A 25,651-nucleotide genomic window follows, 5' to 3' on the forward strand; every position below is an offset into this window, starting at 1 on the left:
TGTTGAGGTCACAAATAGGCCAAAACTCAATGGTGTGGTTTTGTTTAGTTAAGTTAATTATTGTCATGTGTACCAAGGTACAGCGAAAAACTTTTTTGTTGGGTGCTATTCAAAAGACTATTTATAAATACAATCAAAAAAATAAATAATAATAATTACAATCAAGTTGTCCTCAGTGCATAGATACAGAATAAAGGGAATAATGTTTAGTGCAAGATAAGGTCCAGGAAAATCCGATAAATGATAGTCTGAGGGTCTCCAATGAGGTAGATGGTAGGTCAGGACCACTCTATAGTTGATGGTAGGATGATTCAGTTGCCTGATAATAGCTGGGAAGAAACTCTCCCTGCATCTGGATGTATACATTTTCACACTTCTGTACCTGAAAGGAAAAAAGGAGAAGAGAGAGTCATCCTTGATTATGCTAGTGGCCTCACCAAGGTAGTGAGAAGTGTAGATGGAGTCAATAGAAGGGAGGTTGGTTTTTTGCATCATGGTCTGGGCTTCGTCCAAAACTCTCTGTAATTTCATGCAGTCTTGGAAGGAGCTGTTCTCGAACCATGCAGTGATGCATCCTGATAGAATGCTTTCTACGGCGTTCTTGTAGAATATGGTGAGAATTGTTGGGGACATGCCAAACTTCCTATGCCTTCTAAGGAAGTTGAGGCATTGGTGTGCTAATTTGGCAATTGCTTTAATATGGTAAGTCCAGGACAAGTTGCTGGTGATACTCCTAACTTAAAGCTTTCAGCCATCTTTACATCTCTACTTTGGCACCGTCAATGTATACTGGGATCACTTATCCTCACTAGTTGTAGTCTGTTTATCAGGAAGTCGAGTATCTAGTTGAGTGCTGACCCCAGATACCATGAGTTTGCAGATTATGTCGGGCCAGGGAGAAGGCATCAGCAATGTTGTGGCAGTAGACAAACTGCAGTGGATCAAGGTTGAATAGTAGGCGTTCCATAACTAGTCTCTCAAAGCACTTCATGGTGGTCAAGGCTACTGGACAGGAGTCATTAACGCATGACGTTTTGCTTTTCTTTGGGACCGTATGATAGTGGTCTTCGTGAAGCAGGTGGTTAGCTCAGAACGGAGTAGAGAATGATTAAAGTTGCCCATGAACACTCCCGCTAGTTGGTCCATACAGTTCCTTAAGGCGTGGCCAGGGACTCCATCCGAGCCAGTTGTTTTCCATTGGTTCACCCTCGGGAGGCCGATCTAACTTCTGCAACAGTGACCCTGGGAAAGGGCATCCTCGAGTCTGACCGGACAGAGTCAAAGCGAGCATAGAATGCATTAAGTTCATCAGATACCTTTTGCAGCCAGTGTCATATTCGGGCCTTGCCACAGTCTGCAGATGTCCAAAAGATTATACTGGGACTTAAGTTTATCCCGGTATTGTCTCTTTGCATTCTTGATGGCTTTGCGAAGATCATAGCGAGCTTTCTTGTACCGCTCGGGATCATTTACCTTGTGTGCAGTGGTGTTGGCCTTCACCTGGGAATGTACCTCACGTTTCATCCATTGTGTCCGGTTGCCTTCTTTGTCGTTCATTCCTCTACGCACTTGCTGATGACGTCAGTCACGACTGTGGCATACTCTGCACCCAACCTGGGGCATTAGAATAGAGAACATGGAAAAGCACAGTAACAGGCCTTTCAGCCAATATCTGTGCTGAACATGGTGCCAAGCAAAAATAATCTCATCTGCCTGCACATGATCCATACTTATGTACTCCCTGCATTTGCAATCTAAAAGCCTCTTACACATTACTCATGTGTAAGTTATAGATAATATATGTATGATTTATGTATTTGTGTCTAGTTTCTACTTTTGTTCATTCGTTCTCTCTGCAATCTGCCAGAGGTTGCTAATGAGCTGGTCTGCCTGATGCTGCTATAGGGTTTAGTTTTAGTTTTAGAGATACAGCACCGAACCAGGCCCTTTGGCCATCGAGTCCGCACCGACCACCAAACCTGCACCCAACTCTGGAGTTCAGAAGGATGAGAGGGCATCTTATTGAAACTATAAGATTATTGAGGGTTTGGACACGCTAGAGGCAGGAAACATGTTCCTGACATTGGGGGAGTCCAGGGCAAGGGGCCATTGTTTCAGAATAAGTGGTAAGCCATTTAGTGCGTAGATGAGGAAACACCTTTTCACACGGAGAGTTGTGAGTCTGTGGAATTCTCTGCCTCAGAGGGTGGTGGAGGCCGGTTCTCTGGATTCTTTCAAGGGATAGCTAGATATGGCTCTTAAAGATAGCGGAGTCAGGGGATATGGGGAGGCAGGAACAGGGATGATCAGCCATGATCACATTGAATGGCGATATTGGCTTGAAGGGCCGAATGGCCTACTCCTGCACCTATTGTGTATTGTCTATTGGATCCTTTGAAATAGACCTGCAGCAGATTTGTCATTAACCTCTGTATCGTCACATGTTATTATGTGCTGAACTCCATGGTTTGGACCTAATGAGAATGATCACTGTCACTGACTAGGCTTTATATTACATCTCAATCACTGCTTCTGCCTGACTTCATTCACAGGCCATATATGTAAAATGCTAATATTCCAGTTGCTACTGGACCAGCAGCCAGAGCTCTAGGCCTGGGAAATTTGAATTCAAGAAAGAAAAATATCTGGAATTTGGGGGGGAAATGCTCGTCTCACCATTAGTATCAATTAAATTACCAGACGTAAAATTACATCAATTTCTCCAATGCTCCTGAGGGAAGGAAAGCTGAAATTATTTCCTGCTCTGGCCAATGTGTTTCTCCAAGCCTGTGAATCTGTGCAGTACTTAACTCACTTAAGAGACAATTAGGCAAGAGATAATTTTAGGAAATCCCCAGCAACGTGCACAATCTGTGAATTAAGTGATATCCAAGTTTGTATCTCCTCCAACCTCATCTATTGTATCCCATGCTCCTGATGTGGCCTCCTCAACATCGACGAGACAAAAGCATGGGCTAGGTGATCCGTATACACGCACACCACCTGCACTAGCCTGCACTAGTCTGCACTAGTCTGCAATAGCCACCCCGAGCTCCCAGTTAAATGCCATTTCAATTCCCCAGTCCTACACTGACCAGTCCATCCTCGGCCTTCTCCACTGCCAAGGTGAGGCCCAATGTAAACCATCGTAACAACACCTCATATTCTGCTGGGGTAGTCCATGACCCACTCATATTTTCCAATTTTAGATTAGCCCACCCGTCTGGTCTGTAGTAGCCTTCTCGCCCCATCCTTCTGATCCTCCCCTGTCCTCCCATTTTTGCTCCCTTTCCCCTACACACTCCTTCTTCCCTCCATCACACATTTGTGTGTCTTCCTCCCCCTCCTATTTCCAGCCACCAACTACACACACTTTTCATCTGCAGGTCTCCCCTTTGACCCCGCTACCATCTGGTTAAGGTTCCATCTGCATTCACAACTTTCCTAATGGTTCCCATTATTACCTTCCTTACTGATCAGATTCCACCACTCGCAGTCTTTGTATTCCTGTTCAGCATCTTGCAGCAGCTATCTCCACCTTTACCCTTCCCTCCCCTCCCCTCACCTGGCTCCATCAGCCTTTTTTTTTTGTTTGTGTTTTTTGCTGCTTCTCTTCATTGATCTTCCATCTACCAGACACTCAACTCCACCCTCCCCGACCTGGCTCCATATGCCCATCATCCATCGCCTCTTCCCTCTAATCGCCTCTCACTTCTGTCACAGCAGTTTCCGCTGCAGGATTTTGACCCAAAATATCAACCATTCCTTTTAATTCACAGATGCTGCTTGACCTGCTGAATTCCTACAGCAGATTGCTTGTTGCTCCACTGTGTTGTTTGCCAGTGCACACTGTTTTTTTTATGTGGGTGCTGCCCTGCACTCAATGTGCAGAAAACATGAAAACAATCTGGTATTTTTGAAGAACTGTGCTATACAAAACATTTTTGATTAATAAATGTTATTGCAATATTTATGTCCATTATTTATTAAAGCATCTTGTTTATTCTCATGCTCCCCATATATTTCAGGACTATCCTTTACAATATTAATGGTTAAGTTGGCTTTGGAAGTAAATAATATTTCAATAGAATTCTATTCATTCTCTTCATTTATCTTCCATCTTCAGTCTGGTACAACAGACTTACTCTAGTCTGTTGTACATAATAAAAGCAAAGCAATGATTGTGGAATATACATTTTAAATGACTGAAAATAATCCAAGTCCCTGTTTCACTCACATACCATCCTCTTGAACAAAGTTATAGATTCCAAACTGGACATTAAAAAAAAATGTTGTTCTCACAAAAGTAAATTAGTTCTCAATGAAGATTGCATACAGCTGACTTGGCCCCAGCCCCACCCTTCATCATTATCTCTTAGTTAAAGGAGAGATAGCTTGCGTGTATTCTGGTATGATTGATCAGCAAACAGCTTTCCTGATGTGATTGAATTATAAAACTGTTGACTGGAACAGTGTGGCAGCGGCAAGCGCTGTCTGATAATGAATGCCTTGTCTACCAGTGTCATCCAGGTGTGAGTATAAATAAAAGATTGGTGCGTTTGATTAATGCATTGTTACAACATGCCTGTTTAATGCAGCCGATATCACCCTTTCAATTTGCACCTTTCCTTTTCATGAGTCAGTTGGATCGTGTTGAATACCTGTCATTCTTCCACTGTTTTGGAACTGATTATCCCTTGCTGCAGGAATCATTTTGCTAATGATTCTGTGTCCAAATCAGCCAAAGGACAGCATGTAGATGTAGTTCAAATTAAATAATGCCTGGATCAAAGATTCATCAACATGCCTTCTGATATTTTTTGCTTTTGGTATTTTGTTTTCCGAGCCTATCGTTAGCCTTTATTCCTCGTGCAAAACAATGATCTTTGTGCTTTGTAAAGTTATAATGGTGCTACAGCTTGAGAGATGCTTATAACTTGTCAAAGTAACCTGATTGTACTCGACTCGTATTTGAAGTTCTGTATTATTGTAAAATGTAGTTGAACTGAAGCAAGCAGTTCAGGCATAAACTTGTTTTGATTAGTCATCCATCTTCAGCATTGTGTGCATGTGTTAGAATATAGAACATGGAAAAGCACAGTAACAGGCCTTTCAGCCAACATCTGTGCCGAACATGATGCCAAGCAAAAATAATCTCATCTGCCTTCACATGGCCCATTCTCATATACCCCCTGCATTTGCTCATGTGTAAGTTACAGATAATAGATCTATGATTTTTGTTTTTGTTTCTAGTTTCTACTTTTGTTAGTTTGTTCTCTCTGCACTCTGCCAGAGGTTGCTAATGTGTTGATCTACCTGATGCTGCTATAGGGTTTGGTTTTAGTTCTAGAGATACAGCACTGAACCAGGCCTATCGAGTCCGCAACGACCAGTGATCCCCGCACATTAACATTATCTGACGCTGGGGATAATTATTACATTTATACCAAGCCAATTAACCTACAAACCTGTATTTCTTTAGAGTGTGGGAGGAAACTGAAGTTCTCGGAGAAAACCCCTGCAGGACATGGGGAGAAAGCACAATCTCCATACAGACAAGCACCCGTATCCAGGATAGAACCCAGGTGCCTGGCACTGTGAGCGCTGTAAGGCAGCAACTCTACCACTGCGCCACCGTGCCGGTTGTTACTGGATTTTCCCTGTTATCCACTTATTATACCTTTGTGGTGGTTGTTTTTATTTATTGGCCCTCTGATTGCTAATCAGTGCTGGCTCAGTAGATCAACTCGATCAATGGACCAAGAATTAGAGGTGCCGCTAGTAGTTGTTAGCATCAAATAAGCTTCCTGGTTATAGCTCATGGCCTTGGAGGGAGGAGCAAGTTGGTGATAATCCATCATGTACGAGTGTTGTCAAAGACTCAAAAAAGGCAGAGCAATCACATATACATTCAATCTTTGCACCTTGAGGTAAATTTGACCTCAAGGTTGATGTATCATGTATCGGAGAAAGTCCAAGGAGTTAAGCTAGAAATTAAAATACTGTGATAATAATTTTCAGACTATTAACAACAGAACATAAAGGACCACCCTAATTGTGTTTTGAATAATATCTTGTTTTATTGCACATTTGTTTCAACAGAATTTATGCAATATATGTATACTTTGTGGATGTTATATTTTTGTGTATTTGTCTAATTCTATTTACCTGTGATGCTGCTGCAAGCAAGATTTTCATTGCCCTTATACCTCACCGCACTTGTGCATAGGACAATAAACTCAACGACATTTAGATTGTTCATCTGAACTGAGTACATATTTTCATAACATTCAAATAGACATTTTGATTGTGGAATAAGTGAAATCCCTTGGTTACCGATTAGCTTGGATTTGGTTAATGTTGAGGACAGAAGGACGTGACTGAGTCAGGCAGGATGCAAAAATGTGTTGGAAGGAACTGCAGATGCTGGTTTAAACTGAAGAAAGGCACAAAAAGCTGGGGTAACTCCGCGAGACAGGCAGCATCTCTGGAGAGAAGGAAATGGGTGACGATTCAGCTCGAGACCCTTCTACAGACAACGGAAGCAAGAACCTAATGGGCCTGTCTCACTTAGGCGACTGCAGGAGAAAATGCAGTAGCCACATGGCCGCCACATGGTTGCCACATGTTCGCGGGTGGATGCCAGGGAGTCGCCTTCATGGTCGTGAGGAAGTCCCGCATTCTGGGAACCAGATGCGGCGTCATTATGGTCATTGCAAATTTTTCAACTTGTTGAAAAATTAGCGGTGACTAGAATGAAGCCGCCATGAAGAGTAGCGATATTTCTCGTGCCATGGGTGGGTCGCCAGGAGATCCTAGTGGGTTGCCAGAAGGTCGAAGGTGCTCGTAGGTTGTAGCTGGTGCTGACTGGTGAATCTCATTGGGGGAAAAAAACCGTAAGCAGTAGTTTTCAGAACCACGGATAACTGACTGGTAATGTTAAATGTCCGCCGAGCTTCACAGCCGGGTATCTCTGGCTTCCTAAAAGTTGGCTCCACTACTTCTCCTCCTCTTTTCCCCCCCCCCCCCGCCCCCTCGTTTAAAGGACTTACCATATACTGTGCTTTAGCCATCTTAATTACAGCAGCAACCTTCCTGTTCATCGCAGTGTGTGTCTGCATCACATTGACTTTGCACTGTGTGAATTTCACTCAGGCAGCGCTCCCCCCCCCCCTGCTTGCCCTGTCTGCCGCCTGCATAACGGGCTGGTGAAGGAATCGATGTGGGTGTGTGTTCCACTCTGACCGTGGCCGTTCCAGTTGACAGTTTTTCAGGTGACTGCCGGCAACTTGACAGTCGCCAGCAGTACATGAAAAATCGCCTAATTGGGACAGGCCCATTAGGCTTTCATGCTGCATGTGCAGCTGGGAAAAAATAACAATGGAAAGGGTGGGTAGCATGATGATGGCATTATGTTGCAATTCAGGTGGGAAAAGTGGAAAGGAATGGGATAGTGGTGGTTGCCTGCGTTGTCTGGTTCTATTCTCTGGTTTTGTTGCTTGACACGCTATCTTGACGGAAAATAAGTTGAAACCAGAGAGCAAGGATCTAATTGCTGCACCACGAGTGGAAATCAATAAGAAGCATAGAACTGGAAATTATTTTGATGAAAATATATCTGTGGCGGCAGACAAGATGCGAGGATGGTCTGTTGCCTCCCTGGTGCCAGGGTTCAGGATGTCACGAGCCGAATTCTGAACATCCTCGCAAGAGAAGGTGAACAGTTGGCAGTAGTTGTGCACGTAGGCACAAACGACATCGGGAAGAAGAGGAAGGAGGTTCTCCAACATGACATGAGTTGGGAAGAAGACAGAAATGCCGGACTTCGAGGCTGGTTATCTCTGGATTGCTTCCAGTACCACGTGCTAGTGAGGACAGGAACAGGGAGATAGGGGGTCTGAATGTGTGGCTGAGGGGCTGGTTCCAGGAGCAAGGATTTAGATTTATAGATCACTGGGATCTCTTCTGGGGTAGGGGTGACACCTTAACTGGAGGGGGGCCGTCATTCTGGCAGGCAGGTTTGCTAGGGCTACACGTGTGGGTTTAAACTAAACAGTGCGGTGGGAGGGATTGACAAATTGAAAGTATAAAGATGGAGTTGAAGGGGAAGTGGCTACAGGAAAAATTACAAAAGATTCAAGAATCAATGGGAAGGAAAGCTTGAGAATGGACAACAGAGTAAAGGGCCTGTCCCACGAGCATGCAACCTGTAAAGGGCAAGCGGCAAGCGCAACCAAACCAGAAGCGGAGGCCACACGGAGCTCGAGTGAGTGACATGAAGTGCGAGTAAAGTCCGCGGAAAGTTTGCACGTGATGTACGGCGTTGAGGTGGCTGCCGGCAGGCTGTTGCCGCGCGGAATTTTTAAACACGGTCAGTTTTTCGGAGCCCTGTGCGATGCCGGGACCAGCTCCGCACAACTCCATACGGCTCCGCCGATCGAAATGGGATCGGTCCCGCGAGGCTGTATGGCTCAAGCGTCCACGTTAGTTCGCGCTTGCCGCATGTAGTCGCTTAAGTCGTGCTTGCTGCTTGCAGTTGCATGCTCTTGGGACAGGCCCTTAAGGTCAGTGCCACTTGCGAGGGGGGAAGTGAATACAGAGGTCAAAGTACTGTATATGAACGCGCAAAGTATAAGGAATAAAGTGGACGAGCTTGAGGCTCAGTTAGAAACTGGCAAGTATGATGTTGTGGGAATTACTGAGACATGGCTGCAAGAGGGCTAGGGTTGGGAACTGAATATTCAAGGATATACCTCCTATTGAAAAGACAGACAGGTAGGCAGAGGGGGTGGGGTTGCCCTGTTGGTGAGGAATGAAATTCAGTCCCTTGCAAGGGGTGACATTGAAACAGGAGATGTGGAGTCAGTATGGATAGAACTAAGGAATTGTAAGGGTAAAAAGACCCTAATGAGACTAATCTACAGGCCCCCAAACAGTAGCCTGGACATAGGGTGCAAGTTGAATCGGGAGTTAAAATTGGCATGTAGTAAAAGTAATGCTGTGGTTGTTATAGGAGATTTCGACTGGGAAAATCGTGTTGGTGCTGGACCCCAAGAAAGGGACTTTATAGAGTGCCTTCGTCATGGATTCTTTGAACAGCTATTATTGGAGCCTACCAGGGAGAAGGCAATTCTGGATTTAGTGTTATGTAATTAACCAAATTTGATAAAGGACCTCGAGGTTAATGAGCCATTAGGAGGCAGTGACCATAACATGGTCAGGTTTAATCTACAATTAGAGAGGGAGAAGGGTAGATCGGAGGTGTCAATGTTGCAGTTGAATAAAGGAGACTATGGGGCCATGAGGGAGGAGCTGGCCAAAGTTGACTGGAAAGATACACGAGCAGGGATGACCATATAACAATTACAGCATGGAAACAGGCCAACTCGGCCATACAAGTCCATGCCGAACAACTTTTTTTTCCCTTAGTCCCACCTGCCTGCACTCATACCATAACCCTCCATTCCCTTCTCATCCATATGCCTATCCAATTAATTTTTAAATGATACCAACGAACCTGCCTTCACCACTTCCACTGGAAGCTCATTCCACACCGCTACCACTCTCTGAGTAAAGAAGTTCCCCCTCATGTTACCCCTAAACTTCTGTCCTTTAATTCTGAAGTCATGTCCTCTTGTTTGAATCTTCCCTATTCTCAAAGGGAAAAGCTTGTCCACATCAACTCTGTCTATGTTGAATAAAGGGGACTATGGGGCCATGAGGGAGGAGCTGGCCAAAGTTGACTGGAAAGCTACACGAGCAGGGATGACTGTGGAGCAAAAATGGCAGGTGTTTCTAGGAATAATACAGAAGGTGCAGGATCAGTTCATTCCACAGAGGAAGAAAGATTCCAAGGGGAGAAAGGGACGACAATGGTTGACAAGGGACGTCAGGGACAGTATAAAAATTAAAGCTAAGAAGTACAACGTAGCAAAGATAAGCGGGGCACAAGAGGATTGGGTAATGTTTAAATAACAACAGAAGATAACCAAAAATACAATACGGGAATAAAAGATGAGGTACAAAGGTAAACTAGCAGGATAGTAAAAGCTTTGTTTGGTATGTGAAGAGGAATAAAATAGTTAAGACCAAAGTTGGACCATTGAAGACCGAAAAAGATGAATTTATTATGGGGAACAAGGAAATGATGATGAGTTGAACAGATACTTTGGATCTGTCTTCAGTAAGGAGGACCCAAACAATCTTCCTGATATAGTAGTGGCCAAAGGATCTGGGGTGAAAGACGAACTGAAGGAAATCCACATTAGGCAGGAAATGGTGTTGGATAGACTGATGGGACTGAAGGCTGATAAATCCGCAGGGCCTGATGGTCTGCATCAAAGGGCACTTAAGGAAGTGGCTCCAGAAATTGTGGATGCATTGGTGATAATTTTCCAATGTTCTATGGACATGATCAGTTCCTGTGGATTGGAGGGTAGCTAATGTTATCCCACTTTTTAAGAAAGGCGGGAGATTGATGGCCTGACATTGATGGTGGGGAAGATGCTGGGGAGGATGCTGGCAGGCAGTGACTAGTGGGGTACCGCAATGCTTGGTGCTGGGACTGCAGCTTTTCACAATGTACATCAATGATTTGGATGAAGGGATTCAAAGTGACATTAGCAACTTTGCAGATGACACAAAGCTGGGTGGCAGTGTGAACTGTGAGGAAGATGCTACGAGAATGCAGGGTGACTTGGACAGGTTGGGGGAGTGGGCAAATGCATGGCAGATGAAGATTAATGCGGATGTGAGGTTATCCACTTTGGTAGCAAAAACAGGAAGGCAGATTACTATCTAAATGGCGTCAAGTTGGGAAAGGGAAGTACAACGGGATCTGGGGGTCCTTGTACATCAGTCTATGAAAGTAAGCATGCTGGTACAACGGGTAGTGAAGAAAGCGGAGAAAGAGGAATCAAACATAAGAGCAAAGAGTTCCTTCTGCAGTTAGCCCTAGTGAGCCCTAGTGAGACCACACCTGGAGTATTGTGTGCAGTTTTGGTCCCCTAATTTGAGGAAGGACATTCTTGCTATTGAGGGAGTGCAGCTTAAGTTTACAAGGTTTATCTCGGGATGGCGGGACTGTCATATGCTGAGAGAATGGAGCAGCTGGGCTTGGACACTCTGGAGTTTAGAAGGATGAGAGAGGATCTCATTGAAACATATAAGATTGTTAAGGGCTTGGACGCAATGTTGGGGGAGTCCAGAACCAGGGGCCACAGTTTACGAATAAAGAGTAAGCGAATTAGAACGGAGACGAGGAAACACTTTTTCTCACAGAGAGTGGCGAGTCTGTGGAATTCGCTACCTCAGACCTCGGTGGAAGCAGGTTCTCTGGATGCTTTCAAGAGAGCTAGATAGGGCTCTTAAAAATAGCGTAGTCTGGAGATATGGGGAGAAGGCATGAACGGGGCACTGATTAGGGATGAACAGCCGTGATCACATTGAATGGCGGTGCTGGCTCGAAGGGCCAAATGGCCTACCGCTGCATCTATTGTCTATTGAAAAGTAATTCAATCAACTGAAGTGAAGCTCAAAGACTGTTGAGGAATACACTGGCAAAGACATTCGGGGAAAGAGGCGTGCCTTTGCAATTGGTTCATCTTAATATGGGCAGGTATTGTGGTCTTGATGAATGGGGTCGTTCGGGTTGAAAAGATGGGAATGGGTGTGGTGGTGGGTGTTGGTGGACAATATAGATACATTTATTAACTTAAGGAGAAAATCAAGGCCGCGGAACTAATTTGAGGTATGTATAATATTAAGCAGAGTATGATACAAATGGCTAGTGTCATTAACAAAAAGTGTATATCAGCCAATAAGATCAAATCAAAGAAAATAACAAAATGATCAAATTATATGTGCTCAGGGGCTCAATTGTAAAGCATAAAGCATTTATTACAACCCGAGTAGATAAAATAGTTCAATCTTACGGAGACATGGTTGCACGATGATGAACGGGAAACTAAGTATTCCAGGACAGATGATACTTGGACAAAGCAGGAGATGATGGGCAGACTTGGAAATGAAGGCTGATGCATTAGCATTAGTGAGCAATGATTTAGGCTTGGAGAAAACAAGTAGAATCAATATAGGTGTAATAAGAGAAAATAAGGGTTTAAAAAAAAACAACCCTTATGGGAGCACGTTATCAGCCTCCTAACTGCAGGAACTGTTTTAAATCATGAAATTAGACTTGTACATAGACTTAAGGCTCATAAATTCTTGATTGTTGAATTCGTTCAAGGTTGAAGTAGGTTTTCAGAGTGCAAGGAGATCAAGAGATATGGAGGCCTAGCAGACATGGGTGAGGTGGAGGATCAGTCATGATCTCTGTGAATGGCAAGGCAATCATGCGGTCCATTCTTATTTTACTATCATTGTATGAAGATTTTGATCAAAGATTTGATAATGGGGGGAGTCTGACGTTGCGGGTGACTGGATTTTTCGTGGATTTTTCTACTTCCACAATAATAGAAGAAAGAGGGACCTGGTGGGGTGGGGGCCATCGAGAACGAAGGGGAACCATCTGGACTATAATGAGAACTTTCTAACATTGGCGGCGCCAGATACGTTACGACTATTTACGTATTATGTGCATTGTATGCAAAAACAAAGAATTTCACTGTACATGTGACAACAAAGTATCTTTGAATAAATTTACCAGTGGATTACAGTCTCCGGGAAAATAAACAGCAAGCAGAATGAAAATAATGTAATTAGTGTATTAATGGAGGCAACAAGCAAGCGAGTTAGCTCTCAATGGTAAACATCTTTCAGGATAATTTTGATAGATCAGGACAGAGATCAGGATGATAATTCCTAATTCTCCCACCCCAAAATTTTTAACCACTTGGTTCATGCACAGCCAAGCCTAGATTGAGCCCCAAGCTGTGAGGGCATGAGGCATACTTATAACAACTTGAGTAGATAAAATAGTTCAAACAAACAGCGACATGTTTGCGCGGTGATGAAAGGGAAACTTAAGTATTCTGGATCAGGTGATACTTAGACAAAACAGGAGATAATGGGCAGCCTTGGCAATGAAGGCTGATGTGATAGCAAAAGTGAGCAATGATTTTTTTGGCTTGGAGAAAACAAGAAAATAAGCAAGCCCACGTGCACCAGCATTTTAGTTGCAACTCCGCACATTGCCAAACCAAAGGAAATAGGAGAGGGAGGATCACAAACGTTTTAAATAATCTAGACAGACGCCTGCTATGGGGAAATCGCTGTGACATTGACATCATCATTGCATATTTTTGTGTTTTTAATTTACATTTTTAAACTGGAAATATTTAGCTGTTGAGTTCGCCAAATTATTGAAAATGATGTTAATGTGCAGATCCCACCATTTGACTATAGTAAAAAGTAACAAGCAGAATATGCATATTTCCATTTCAATATATAGACTGTTTTCTTGTAATGCTACTAAATTTAGTGTTTGTACGATTTTTTAAAGCACAGAACTGTTACACTTCGCAGACAGCCTGTTGGTGGAATGGGTCTAAGTATTAAGGTGAGTGTCATTCTCTCTGCCTTTCTATTTACATTATTAACATTCTATGCTAATGTGCTTACTGGTTTCTCACTGTTTTCTCTTTGTTCTTCAGGGAGGTGCTGAACATAGCGTGCCAGTCGTCATATCGAAAATCTTCAAAGATCAAGCAGGTAAATTTATTTTAAAATAACCTTTTCTTTCAATGCCTTTTGGGGGAAAAACACACATATTCTCTTTGCATGTTGGTGTCAGAGCAAAAGGGAAAAAGTGTGCTAAAATGGTGTTGAATTTGAGTGATTGAAGGATACTTCACTCATAGAGACAGTGGCCCCACTCATCCATGTTGACCAAGATGTCCCATCCAAGCTAGTCCCATTTTAACGTGCCTGGCCCATAACCCTCTAAACCTTTCCTATCCATGTATCTGTAAAAATGTCCTTTAAATGTTGATATTGTACCTGCAGCTGCTCAATTGCCTGCTGGTGAGACTAAGCGGAGGTTGGGCGAACGTTTCGCCGAACACCTCCGCTCGGTCCGCAAGAACCTACCTGACCTCCCGGTGGCTCAGCACGTCAACTCCCCCTCCCATTCCCCATCCGACCTCTCTGTCCTGGGTCTCCTCCATGGCCAGAGTGAGCAACACCGGAAATTGGAGGAACAGCACCTCGTATTCCGCATGGGGAGTCTGCATCCTGCAGGCATGAACATTGAATTCTCCCGATTTTGTTAGCCCTTGCTGTCTACTCCCCTTCCTCGGCCTTCGGGCTGTCTCCTCCCATCCCTTAGCCCTCGGGCTCCTCCTCCTTTTCCTTCCTTCTCCCTGCCACCCCCTACCAGTCTGAAGAAGGGTTTCAGCCCAAAACGTTGCCTATTTCCTTCGCTCCATAGATGCTGCTGCACCCGCTGAGTTTCTCCAGTATTTTTGTGTACCTTCGATTTTCAAGCATCTGCAGTTCCTTCTTGAACACAATTGCCTGCTCTAGCAGCTTGTTCCATATACCCACCACCCTTAATTTAAATATGATGCCCCTCAAGTTCATGGTAAAATGTTGTCCTCCTACCTTAAACCTAGGCTCTCTAGTTCTTGATTCTCCTACCCTCGGAAAAAGACTATACATTCACCCTGCCCTTTACCGTCATCATTTTATGCACCTCTATAAGATCAACTCTTAGCCTCTTGCACTCCAACGAATAGAGTCCTAGCCTACTCTACTTTTTTCCTTTTGCTAGACCCTTAAGATCTGGCACCATCCATGTAAACTTCTAGTGTAACTGATGCATTGAGTTCCCATCTCCCACCTGCCTCACTACTGCATTGGATCCCATCCCCTTGCCAATCTAGTTTAAACCATTCCAGGTAGCATTTGCAAACATGCTCGTCAGAATACGAGTCCCTCAGTTGCAACATGCACTTCCTTACAGGTCACCTCTGCCTGCCTAAATGATTTGTGCATCAACTCGGGATTCAAAGCACTACTCCAATAGTGAGGACTAATTCCCACCATGGTTCATGAAATCCACCATTGACTTTAAATTCCATTGACTAATCAATATATAGGCTCATAGTCATACAGCATGGAAACCGGCCCTTCAGGCCACCACATCCACGCCAATCAAGATGTCCAATCCAAACTAGTCCCATTTGCCTGGGTTGGACAGTTACATTTTGTTCAAGTCTTCTTTTCCGATAATAGAAATTCCATGGAAAGCATTAGCCATTTGCTCTTAATCCCTTTGGCATGGTGCCAGGCAAACCAAACTTTAATCTTTCCCAAAGCAGTAAACAAATCCCATTTCATGATCAGCTTGGATGGCACTCTAAAGTCTGTGGAGCCATGTGTTTTTCTTTCTCCTCTATTAATTTCACATGTGAAATCAACACTTACTTATTTCAACAGTAGTGATTGAAAACTTGAGACAGTTGCAAGGGAAGAAGTTCCAATCAAAACCTTTTTTGAAATATCTTTTGAGAGCGTTTTCGCAAAAAATATCAGAATCCTGCCATTTATTCGAGAGATTCTTCAGAACCATGTAGAAAGTTTACTCCACTAAAGCATGCATGTTTAATAGTGCTTGTGCTACATAAAAATCAGTTCACCACCTGCCAGATATTTTGAAAGACAAATCCACATATTGCTCTGCACATCATGCCAGTTTAATACCTCATTAATCACACTGATTCAACTATATCATCACCAGTAATACATTCAGACTGCTGCATTGAAAAAAGAACTGCAGTGCCAAGTTGCTTGTTGGCACATAGCCAAATCCAGCCTAAACGTATTCATCAGGCATAATGAAGTTAAGCCCACTTTAACTGGTCATTACGAAGAAAGGTAAAATGTCTTCTTAAATTATTCTAAAAGCTGTGAAAGGCCTGTGAGATATTGTGGAGGAGTATTCAATTTGTTCTTGAGCATCAGCATCCAGATGCTTTGTAAATGGTAATTTAAATGTAGTTACTCTTCAGAAACAGCAACAAGGAGCTGTTCAAAAGTTTAAAATCGCCTCTTCTTTCCCGCATTTCCAGAAGCAGCTTTATTTTTAGTTCAGGGATACAGCATGGAAACAGGCCCTTCGGCCCAACGGGTCTGCGCCAACCAGTGACCTCCTTGCGCAAGCTAGAGACGATTTAGGTTCAACAGACTAGGGACAATTTACAATCTTTACCTAGGACAATTAACCTACAAACGTGCATGGATTTAGTGATTGTATGTATGTGGGAGGAAATTGGAGCACCTGGTGAATACCCACACGGTCATGAACAGAACGTACTAACTCTGTACAGACGGCAACCGTAGTCGGGATCTAACCTGGGTCTCGGGAGCTGTAAGGCAGCATCTCTACCACAGTGCCACTGTGCCGGCATAGCTTCAAAATATTCTCAAGGGGGAGGGGGAGCAGCCAGAAGTCATTATGAACATTGGCACAAATTACATACTTAGGAAAAGGGATGAGCTCCTGCAAGGTGATAAAGGGAGGTAAGCAAAAGGTTATAAATCAGGATCACAAGGGTAGAAATCTCTGGATTACCCCTAGTGCTATGACATATCTCACAAAAACACAGGCATAATTTGAGCCCATGTACGTTTTTCGAAGAAATAACCAAGAAGGTTTTCCGAGGGCAGATTTGTGAATTGATGGGAATTATAATTCTGCATGGCAGAGCTTAGAGTTAAGACATAAAGTAGCCTGCAGCAGGAGTATCTGTCATACATTTTTTATTATATTTTGAATAGATCAGAAATGTCGGTGTAAAATCAAAAAGTCTGTTACTGATCATGGATACCTTGCGCGATTGGGCAAATGATTAGACAACTCTCGTACCTAACCGATCTTGAAATAAACTGAAGCTTGTTCCCATGGTCACCCCCCTATCAGACATCCCACTTCCTCACTCTCCGCACTATTTAACAGGCTTTTCTCTGTTTCCTTCCCTGTTATCAGGAAGGATCTTCAACCTCAAATGTTAGACCTGACCTGCAGAGTTTTTATTTTAGATATCCTGCAACTGCAGTTTTTTTTTACACTTCATAGGCAGTCCTCTTGCCCTTACCAGCACCTCATTATTAATGGTTTTAAGTGCCTTTTGTAGCAGGAAATGTATTACCTGTCAGCCCTCAGTAGCAAGAAGAGTAGTATTCTTTGTGATTTGAACTTTTAAGTGTTTCTTCCTGAATCCAAAACAGTGATGAAGAGTGCTATTTAAAACTGATACCAAGATGTTCCACTACTTATTTTGGAGCAGTTAAAAATAGCATTAAGGAGGTTGTTAATGTCATTTTAACACTGGAAAATGGCATTGATGAATATCTAAGTCCTAGTATTGGGAACGATGAGAATAAACTATCAATTAGAGTCATCGAATCATGCAGCGCGGAAACAGGCCATTCGGCCCAACTTCCCCATACTGACCAACATGTCCCAGCTATACTAGTCCCACCTGCCTGCATTTGGCCCATATCTCTCTTAACCTGTCCTATCCATGTACCTGTCTAATTGTTTCTTTAACAATTATTTCTTAAACTAATTATTCTAAAAATCTGTTTAGCTGACTAAGGTCTGTCCTAATTTCCCAGTGTGAAGCACATGTATCTCCAACATTAGGTTAACTCCTAACTGCCCTCTGTAATGCCTGGGGATGGACATCAAATGGCAGCCCTGCCACCAAGGTGAATATACAGTAAACACATAAATCAAACAAATTCACATTGCTCTCTTCACAATTAGGGTTTCCAATGAATTGCAATGGTAACTTGGAAATTGTTTTGCATACTTTTATTCAGCACATTACAACCTTCCAGAATCAACAATTTCAAATAATAATCCTGGTTCTCACTTTTCTTGACGGTTGTTGTGGTGATGGATTTGCAGTTGCTATTTTCAACTGCTCCAGGCACATCCTTTGCTCCTGTACTTGTCCTATTGCCATCTCCTTTTTTATTGTGCTCTTATCCATTCACCAGTTCATTTCCCTTGCCTTCCATCCTATTAAAGGCCTTTCATTTTGATCTTTCCCTCCATCCTTCTCCATGATTTAGTATTATTAATTATCTTGGAATCACGTGACTGCAGAGGGTCTTGGATGTTAAATAACTGGGAGATATTTCAGTGTTTCCTGTTCTAATGGTTGTAGGTCATCTTTCGTTCCTCAACTCTTTCTTTTTTTTTTTTTATCCCCCTTCAAATTTTCCATTTCTTGTTTTGTTTCTTTCAAATGGAAAGTGTGATGTGTTTGTCAAAGAGGGGAACAATTGAAGGTTGTGGAAGATTTTAACTAACTACCTTCACATTCTCCTCCTTTCCATATTTCCATTTATTCCACTGCAATCTATATTTTCAACCCATCTATCAAATATTTTACCATTATCCCTCCATCCTGTCTCTTTTAACTAGTTCCCAGAAGTACATGTAGGTACGTCGATTTGTTCAAAGCGTACCACGGCTCCATCCCCGACCTCAACCTCCATTACATCGACGACTGCTTTGATGCCACCTCCTGCGCCCACACACAACTGACTGACTTCATCCGCTTCACCACTAACTTCCATCCAGCACACAAATGCACCTGGACCATTTCCGACACTTCCCTACCATTCCTTGACCTCACTGTCTCCATCGCAGGTGATAGACTTTTGACCGACATCCACTATAAACCCACTGACTCCCACGGCATTCTTGACTACTCGTCCTCCCACCCTGCTTCCTGTAAGGACTCCATCCCCTATTCCCAATTCCTCCGTCTATGCCGCAACTGCTCCCAGGGTGAGGCGTTCCACACCAGGGCATCGCAAATGTCCTCATTCTTCAGGGAACAGGGGTTCCTCTCCCCCACCATAGATGAGGCTCGCACCAGGGTCTGCTCCATACCCCGCAACACTGCTCTCTCTCCCCATCCCCCCCACTCGCAACAAGGGCAGAGTCCCCCAGGTCCTCACCTTTCACCCCACCAGCCGGCACGTACAACAGATAGTCTTCCGCCAGTTTTGCCACCTCCAACATGACTCCACCACTCGCCACATCTTCCCATCTCTCTCTCCCCCCCCCCCCCGTCTGCCTTCCGCAAAGACCGCTCCCTCCATAACTCCCTTGTCAATTCTTCCCTTACCTCCCGCTCCACCCCTTCCCAGAGCACTTTCCCTTGCAACCGCAAGAGATGTTACACTTGTCGCTTTACCTCCCCCCTCGACTCCATTCAAGGACCCAAGCAGTTGTTCCAGTTGTGACGGAGGTTCACCTGCACCTCCTCCAACCTCATCTATCGCATCCACTGCTCTAGATGTCAGCTGATCTATATCGGTGAGACCAAGCATAGGCTTGGCGATCGTTTCGCCGAACAACTCCGCTCGGTCCGCACTAACCAACCTGACCTCCCGGTGGCTCAGCATTTCCACTCCCCCTCCCATTCCGTATCCGACCTCTCTGTCCTGGGCCTCCTCCACGGCCATAGTGAGCAACACCAGAAATTGGAGGAACAGCACCTCGTATTCCGCTTGGGTAGTCTGCATCCTGGTGGCATGAACATTGAATTCTCACTATTCCGTTAACCCTTGCTGTTTCTTACCTCCTCCCTCAGCCCTCGGGCTCCTCCTCCTCCTTTTTCCTTTCTTCTCCTTGCCTCCCCCCACCCCCTATCAGTCTGGAAGGGTTTTGGCCCGAAACGTTGCCTATCTCCTTCACACCATAGATGCTGCTGCACCCTCTGAGTTTCTCCAGCATTTTTGTGTACCTTACATGTAGATACAACTGCACAACCAGCACCTCCTCACACATTAACCAGCCTCGACAACCTCTCTTCCTGTTTCTTCCTTTCACATTGAAACCTAGAATGTAGGAGCAGAAATAGGCTAATTCTGTCCTTCCTCTTCCATATCTAAACCATATTCCCAATCTATCCCCCTGATATGTCCAGAATCCAATCTTTTTGTTTGTTAAAAGAAAATTAAATTGAAAAATTTACATTCGTTATGAGCTATCAGGATAGAAATTTGTTCATTCCAAGAAATGGCAAATAGGATTAGATTAGATCTTGAGTGGATAAAATATTTTTCTCCCTCCCCTCCCTTCCCCTCCCCTCCATATAGCAAAGGAACCATTCCACCAACCCACTAGATCTGCATCGACGATCAAGCACCCATTTACATTAGTCCTATTCTATTCTCCCCTGCCAACTTTCCTCCAAATATGCTACTCACGTAGATACTAGAGGCGAATTTGCAGTGGCCAATTAATCTACAAACCAGCAAGTCTTTGGAATTCAGGAGGAAGTTGAAGCATCCAGAGGAAAGATCACATGGTTATAGGGAGAATGCAGAGAATGTGTAAACTCTACATGGACATCACCGGAGGTTAGGATGGAACCAGATCGCTGGACATACGTGGCAGCAACTCCCCCAGCTGCCTTGCTAGGCCAGCACCAAACGCCTCTAGCCAGTTTAACATCATTCATTGATCCAATAACTTTATATTTTCTTCATTTCTTTCTGGATATAGACATCGTTCATCTGCTAAAGACTTCCATTTTGGCTGATTTACTGAGAGTTGTCAACTCTAGAATTGTACCACTAGCTCATTGGACTGGATTTTCTTTAACAAAATCCACTGTTTACACTTACCCACACAACTATCCTGTAACAGACCAAGAAGACCAATGCCAGAGGCACAGGAAGGCATTGAGCAACATTTGGTGCAGTTACTTAAGTGTGTCTTATAAGTATTAGTTTGGGTAATTGATTAGTAAGAGTGTCAGGGGTTGTGGGGAGTAGGCAAGACAATGGGATTGAGAGGCAAAGATCGATCAACCATGGTTGAGTGGCGGAGTAGACTCTATGGGCCGAATTATGCTCCTATAACTTATGAACTATAAATGATCCAGAACAAGCCATGTCCACAGAACTCTAGTCGAGATCTTTGATAACTGGCCATGCCTCGCTCCAGCTTTGCCAGCTATCAGTTTGACAATGGTTCTTGGACACTCACAGGACATCTATCTATCTATCTATCTATCTATCTATCTATCTAGTCTGATCTTGACTGCTTTTGGCTCGCTGTGGCGTGATTTCCGAGAAAACGCCGCCACCTACGGCCGTCATTTTTGGCCACCTCGCTCAGAGCCCCCCCTCCGCCTTCCGGGACCAGAGGCTTTTTCCCATCGGTGAAAAATCACAGAGAGATATTAATTTTTTGGTTTTTAATTGCCATTCTCTTTGCTGCCCCTGCTGGTGGGAGGGAGGAGGGACTATAAAACCTGGAAGTGGTGTGCCTCACTCAGTCTCTGCAAGATGGAGGAACCATGAGGGCCACGTCTCTCTGAGCTCTGAATAACACTGAACACATGTCTACTCAACTGTGAGTGCCCTTAATGTGGTTTGAAAATCGAAATATGGTTGGTTTGAAGTAAAAATGCACTGCTAATGAAGTAAAAATGCACTGCTGTTTGGGTTGAAGGAAAAATGCACTGCTAATGAAGGAAAAATGCACTGCTAATGAAGTAAAAATGCACTGCTAATGGTTGTTTAGGTTGAAGTAAAAATGCACTGCTGATGAATTAAAAACGCACTGCTAATGAAGTAAAAATGCACTGCTAATGGTTGTTTGGCTTGAAGTAAAAATGCACTGCCAATGGAGTAAAAACGCACTGCCAATGGAGTAAAAACGCACTGCCAATGGAGTAAAAACGCACTGCCAATGGAGTAAAAACGCACTGCCAATGGAGTAAAAACGCACTGCCAATGGAGTAAAAACGCACTGCCAATGGAGTAAAAACGCACTGCCAATGGAGTAAAAACGCACTGCCAATGAAGTAAAAATGCACTGCCAATGGAGTAAAAATGCACTGCTAATAATTATTTGGGTTGAAGTAAAAGCACTGCTAATGAAGTAAAAATGCACTGCATTTACAGCACAGCCATTCAGACAGTAGACCAGACATTTTGATTGAAATTCAACAGACACTATTCAGAAATCAAATGATGGGGCTTAGTCATATTTTTATGTGTACCAACACACATTGGCATTAGAGGAAACAAAATGGCAGATAAGGTAGCAGAAGAGGTAACAAAAAGAAGTAAGATTGATTTAAGTATTAACATAGGTAAAACTGAAATCAAAGACATTATTAAGCAAAGACTGAAGGAAAGATGGCAAAAACAATGGGAGGAAGAGCGGAAAGGATGGTGGTTCTACAGAGTCCAGAGGAAAGTGGGAGAAATGAGATGTGCAGGAAAAAAACAGAAAAGAGCAGACAGTAATTTCAAGAATCAGATTTGGACACACTGGTCTGAACAGTGCACTTTTTATAATAGGCAAGCATAATACAGGCAGATGTGAGTACTGTGGGCAAGAAGAGACAATAGAGCATGTCATTGTACATTGTGAGAGGTATGAGGAAGAAAGAAGACAAATGAGTGAACGATTCAGAAAAGAAAAAGTACAATTTGATTTAATAGATATTTTACAAAAGAATTCGTATAAGTGCTATCAAATCCTATTGCTTTTTCTCAGGTAACCAATTTGTTCGGAAAGATATAGGTTATTAGTACATAAGTTATAATGTTATTTGATCCACACTCCATACCAGTTGGTGGTGGTAATGCACTAAAAAGTTGTTTGCCAACCACCAAAAAAAAAAACTACATAGAAGAAGAAGACATAAAAATGCACTGCTAATGAAGTAAAAGTGCACTGCTAATGAAGTAAAAATGCACTGCTAATGAAGTAAAAATGCACTGCTAATGAAGTAAAAATGCACAGCTAATGAAGTAAAAATGCACTGCTAATGAAGTAAAAATGCACTGCTAATGAAGTAAAAATGCACTGCTTATGGTTGTTTGGGTTGAAGTAAAAATGCACTGCTAATGGTTATTAGTGTTTAAAAAATTTTGAGAATCTCTCTCCTGTCAATCACACCATGAAGACCATACCTTTTTCGGGGGGATTATAAAACCCGGAAGTGTGGGTGTGGCTCAGTCTGTATGATGGGGGAGGGAGCGGTCACAACTCTGTCTGAGCTGTGAATCAACTGAACACACTGTAGATGATGTGCATGTACCTTTAATATAGTGACCTCACCACTACTCACCACTACTAACCACTCCCCATATCAGAAGTATAATTGCAACCTCCCCACCCATTGATCTGCCTCTAGCTCCTGTGACAGACCATGTACAGCTAGGGCAGTAACGTTTGTGTATTATCAATAAATAGTAGCAAAGACACAGTGTGTTGATGACTCCTCTTTACATGGTGTCACAATCGTACCTCTGCGCCTCCTGTTTGTCGGGTTTACGGATTTACTTTTGACCCAGTTCCCTATCCCTTGTTCTATCTCCCGTGCCATGGCTACCTCTTGCCGCAAGCCCGAGGCGCTTGTCTTCGACTCGGACATTGCCCAACGGTGGGGTGTCTTTAGACGCGATTTCCAGCACTACGTGACAGTCTGAAGAAGGGTTTCGGCCCGAAACTTTGCCTATTTCCTTCGCTCCATAGATGCAGCTGCACCCACTGAGTTTCTCCAGCACTTTTATCTACAGCCTATATATACCAATTGACTGAATGACTCGTGATTCCTCTGGCATGTATAATCTGATTAGAACAGCAGGCAGCGCTGAGCAAAAATTCCATTGTATTTCGAACAGTATTGAATTGAATTGTCTGATGGTTATTGACATATAATGCTATTGTTAACTTTTAGTTTAGTGGTAATTTTAGTTTGTTACTTTGTGGCTTTAAACTTTATAATGCAGTACAGAAACAAGCCCTTCCACCCACTGAGTTCGCCATCACCGCTACGCTAGCACTATTCTTGGACAATTTACAATTTTACCAGACCCAATTAACCTACGAACCGGAGCACCCGGATAAAACCCACGTGGTCACTGGGAAAATGTACCAACTCCATACAGACAGCACCCGTGGTTAGGATAGAACCCGGGTCTCTGGTGCTGTGAAGCAGAAACTACCGCTGCACCACTGTGCCGCACCACTTGCCAGAACCAAATCATGATAAAAGTTGCTTTTTATTTCAACCACCATAGATTTGATCCATCTGACCAGTGAGTCAAAAAAGCATTCCAAAAATAGAATAAAAGTGTCTGATGTGAATCTCGTCTGAGTGCACAACGTAGACTGGAATATGTAGCAAGCACTCAGACCATTAGGATTGGGATGATTTGTATCAAAATAGACGTCACTTTAATTTAATACTTGCACTGATTCTGTGTCCCTGACACAGAGTTGCATTCAACTGGAATCTGATTTAAGCAGAGGCAGTAAAACAGCATTCTGGCAGTAATTTGTCGTTCATTGTGTCTTTCAAAGGCAGCTCTACAAATGCATTGGATTACTGAATTTACTTCCAATTATCTTGTGAAACACTACAGCAAATTAAAATATAAGCACACACTACAAATTCAGATTAGTTTACTGTCAAAAGCTTTGTTTCGCTTCCCACAGAGAATGCAATGAAATTCCCTGTTTAAATGAAGCTCAGAGTAAACAGTAAACATTTAAATGATAAATGCAATACATGTAATGACAAATGCAAAACGGCATAATGGTGCAATATTTTTGGTGCAATCTGAAGTGAGGAAAACATTCTAAAGTATAATAACGGAATTAATGAAAGAGTTTGATTTAAGAGTAAGACTATGTGCCCAGACCTGCGGGAAGGCAGTGTGGAAGAGATGAGCGGTTCAGGAATATGATAGCTATGGGGATGAAGCTGTTCTTGAGTTTTGAGATCTGAGCTTTGAAGATGCCTATCTTCTACCAGAAGGTAGAAGAGCAAAAAGGGATTGGCCAGGGTTGCCGGCATTCGTGTTGATACTCCCAGCTTTCTACAATAGACCATGAAAATGGACAGAATGGATTGAAGGAAGTGCCAATCCTGTGATAGGCTGGTCTGCAGATTCATGCGGTCAAGAGTGGAGCAGCTGCCACACCAAGCTAAGATGCTTTCTGTCAGAATAGCTGGAGAGGGGGTTGTTTGGTGGGAAAGGATGAGTGAGCCATGGAGTTGCGGAGGGAGGGATCTCAGCATACGGTGGGGTGGGGATGGGAAGATGTGACTAGTGGTGGGATCATTTTGGCTTTGATGGAAATCTGCGACATATTTAGATGCAAAGCAGATGTTGAGCAAAAGTCAGAAGCGTGAAGGTGAATTGCACATTGAAATGTTTGGGCAAATTTCCCACAGAAGTTAATTAACCTAGGAATGATTTCTTGTGTGATCTAACATTTGCAAAAGGCTTTTTATGCTCAAATTACATATAACTACCAAATGTTATTGGTCCAATTTCCAGGCATCTCTTTGCAGTGTGTGATTCTGAAAACTATAATGTAAAATAGTCTGTATTTGTATACTAGATGTTGTCTGCATGATTGATGTATGCGAGTGTGTAGTTCTCTGCTGGAGCCATTTGGGTTATGAAAACTGTGGCATTAAAATGGAAAGAAGCTGCCTCTCAGCACTGCAGAAATGCAGTAAAGGATTATTGGCTTCAAGTAAAAATGTTCACAGCAAAAATAATGTCCTTATAAATCCATTTGAAAGGCAACTATCTGAACAAGTGGAGATCCACCAATTGTTTCATAAAGCCAGACAGGTTCCATAGAAATGTTGCCAAAATTCAAGGATCAACATAATTATCC

The 25,651-nt window shown here is 43.3% G+C and overlaps 1 protein-coding gene across 1 annotated transcript in view; it reads left to right on the top strand.

Moving 5' to 3' along the window:
- sntg2 (syntrophin, gamma 2) overlaps positions 1-25,651 on the top strand; it is a 218,495-nt gene that overhangs the window by 32,271 nt on the left and 160,573 nt on the right. The window contains exons 3-4 of the mRNA XM_055634941.1: positions 13,463-13,519; positions 13,614-13,671. Of these exons, the coding sequence (XP_055490916.1) occupies positions 13,463-13,519; positions 13,614-13,671 (115 nt within the window). The remainder of the gene's footprint in view (positions 1-13,462; positions 13,520-13,613; positions 13,672-25,651) is intronic.

This window comes from Leucoraja erinacea, chromosome 5 (assembly GCF_028641065.1).
Source record: "Leucoraja erinacea ecotype New England chromosome 5, Leri_hhj_1, whole genome shotgun sequence".
NCBI classification, from domain to species: Eukaryota; Metazoa; Chordata; class Chondrichthyes; order Rajiformes; family Rajidae; genus Leucoraja; species Leucoraja erinaceus.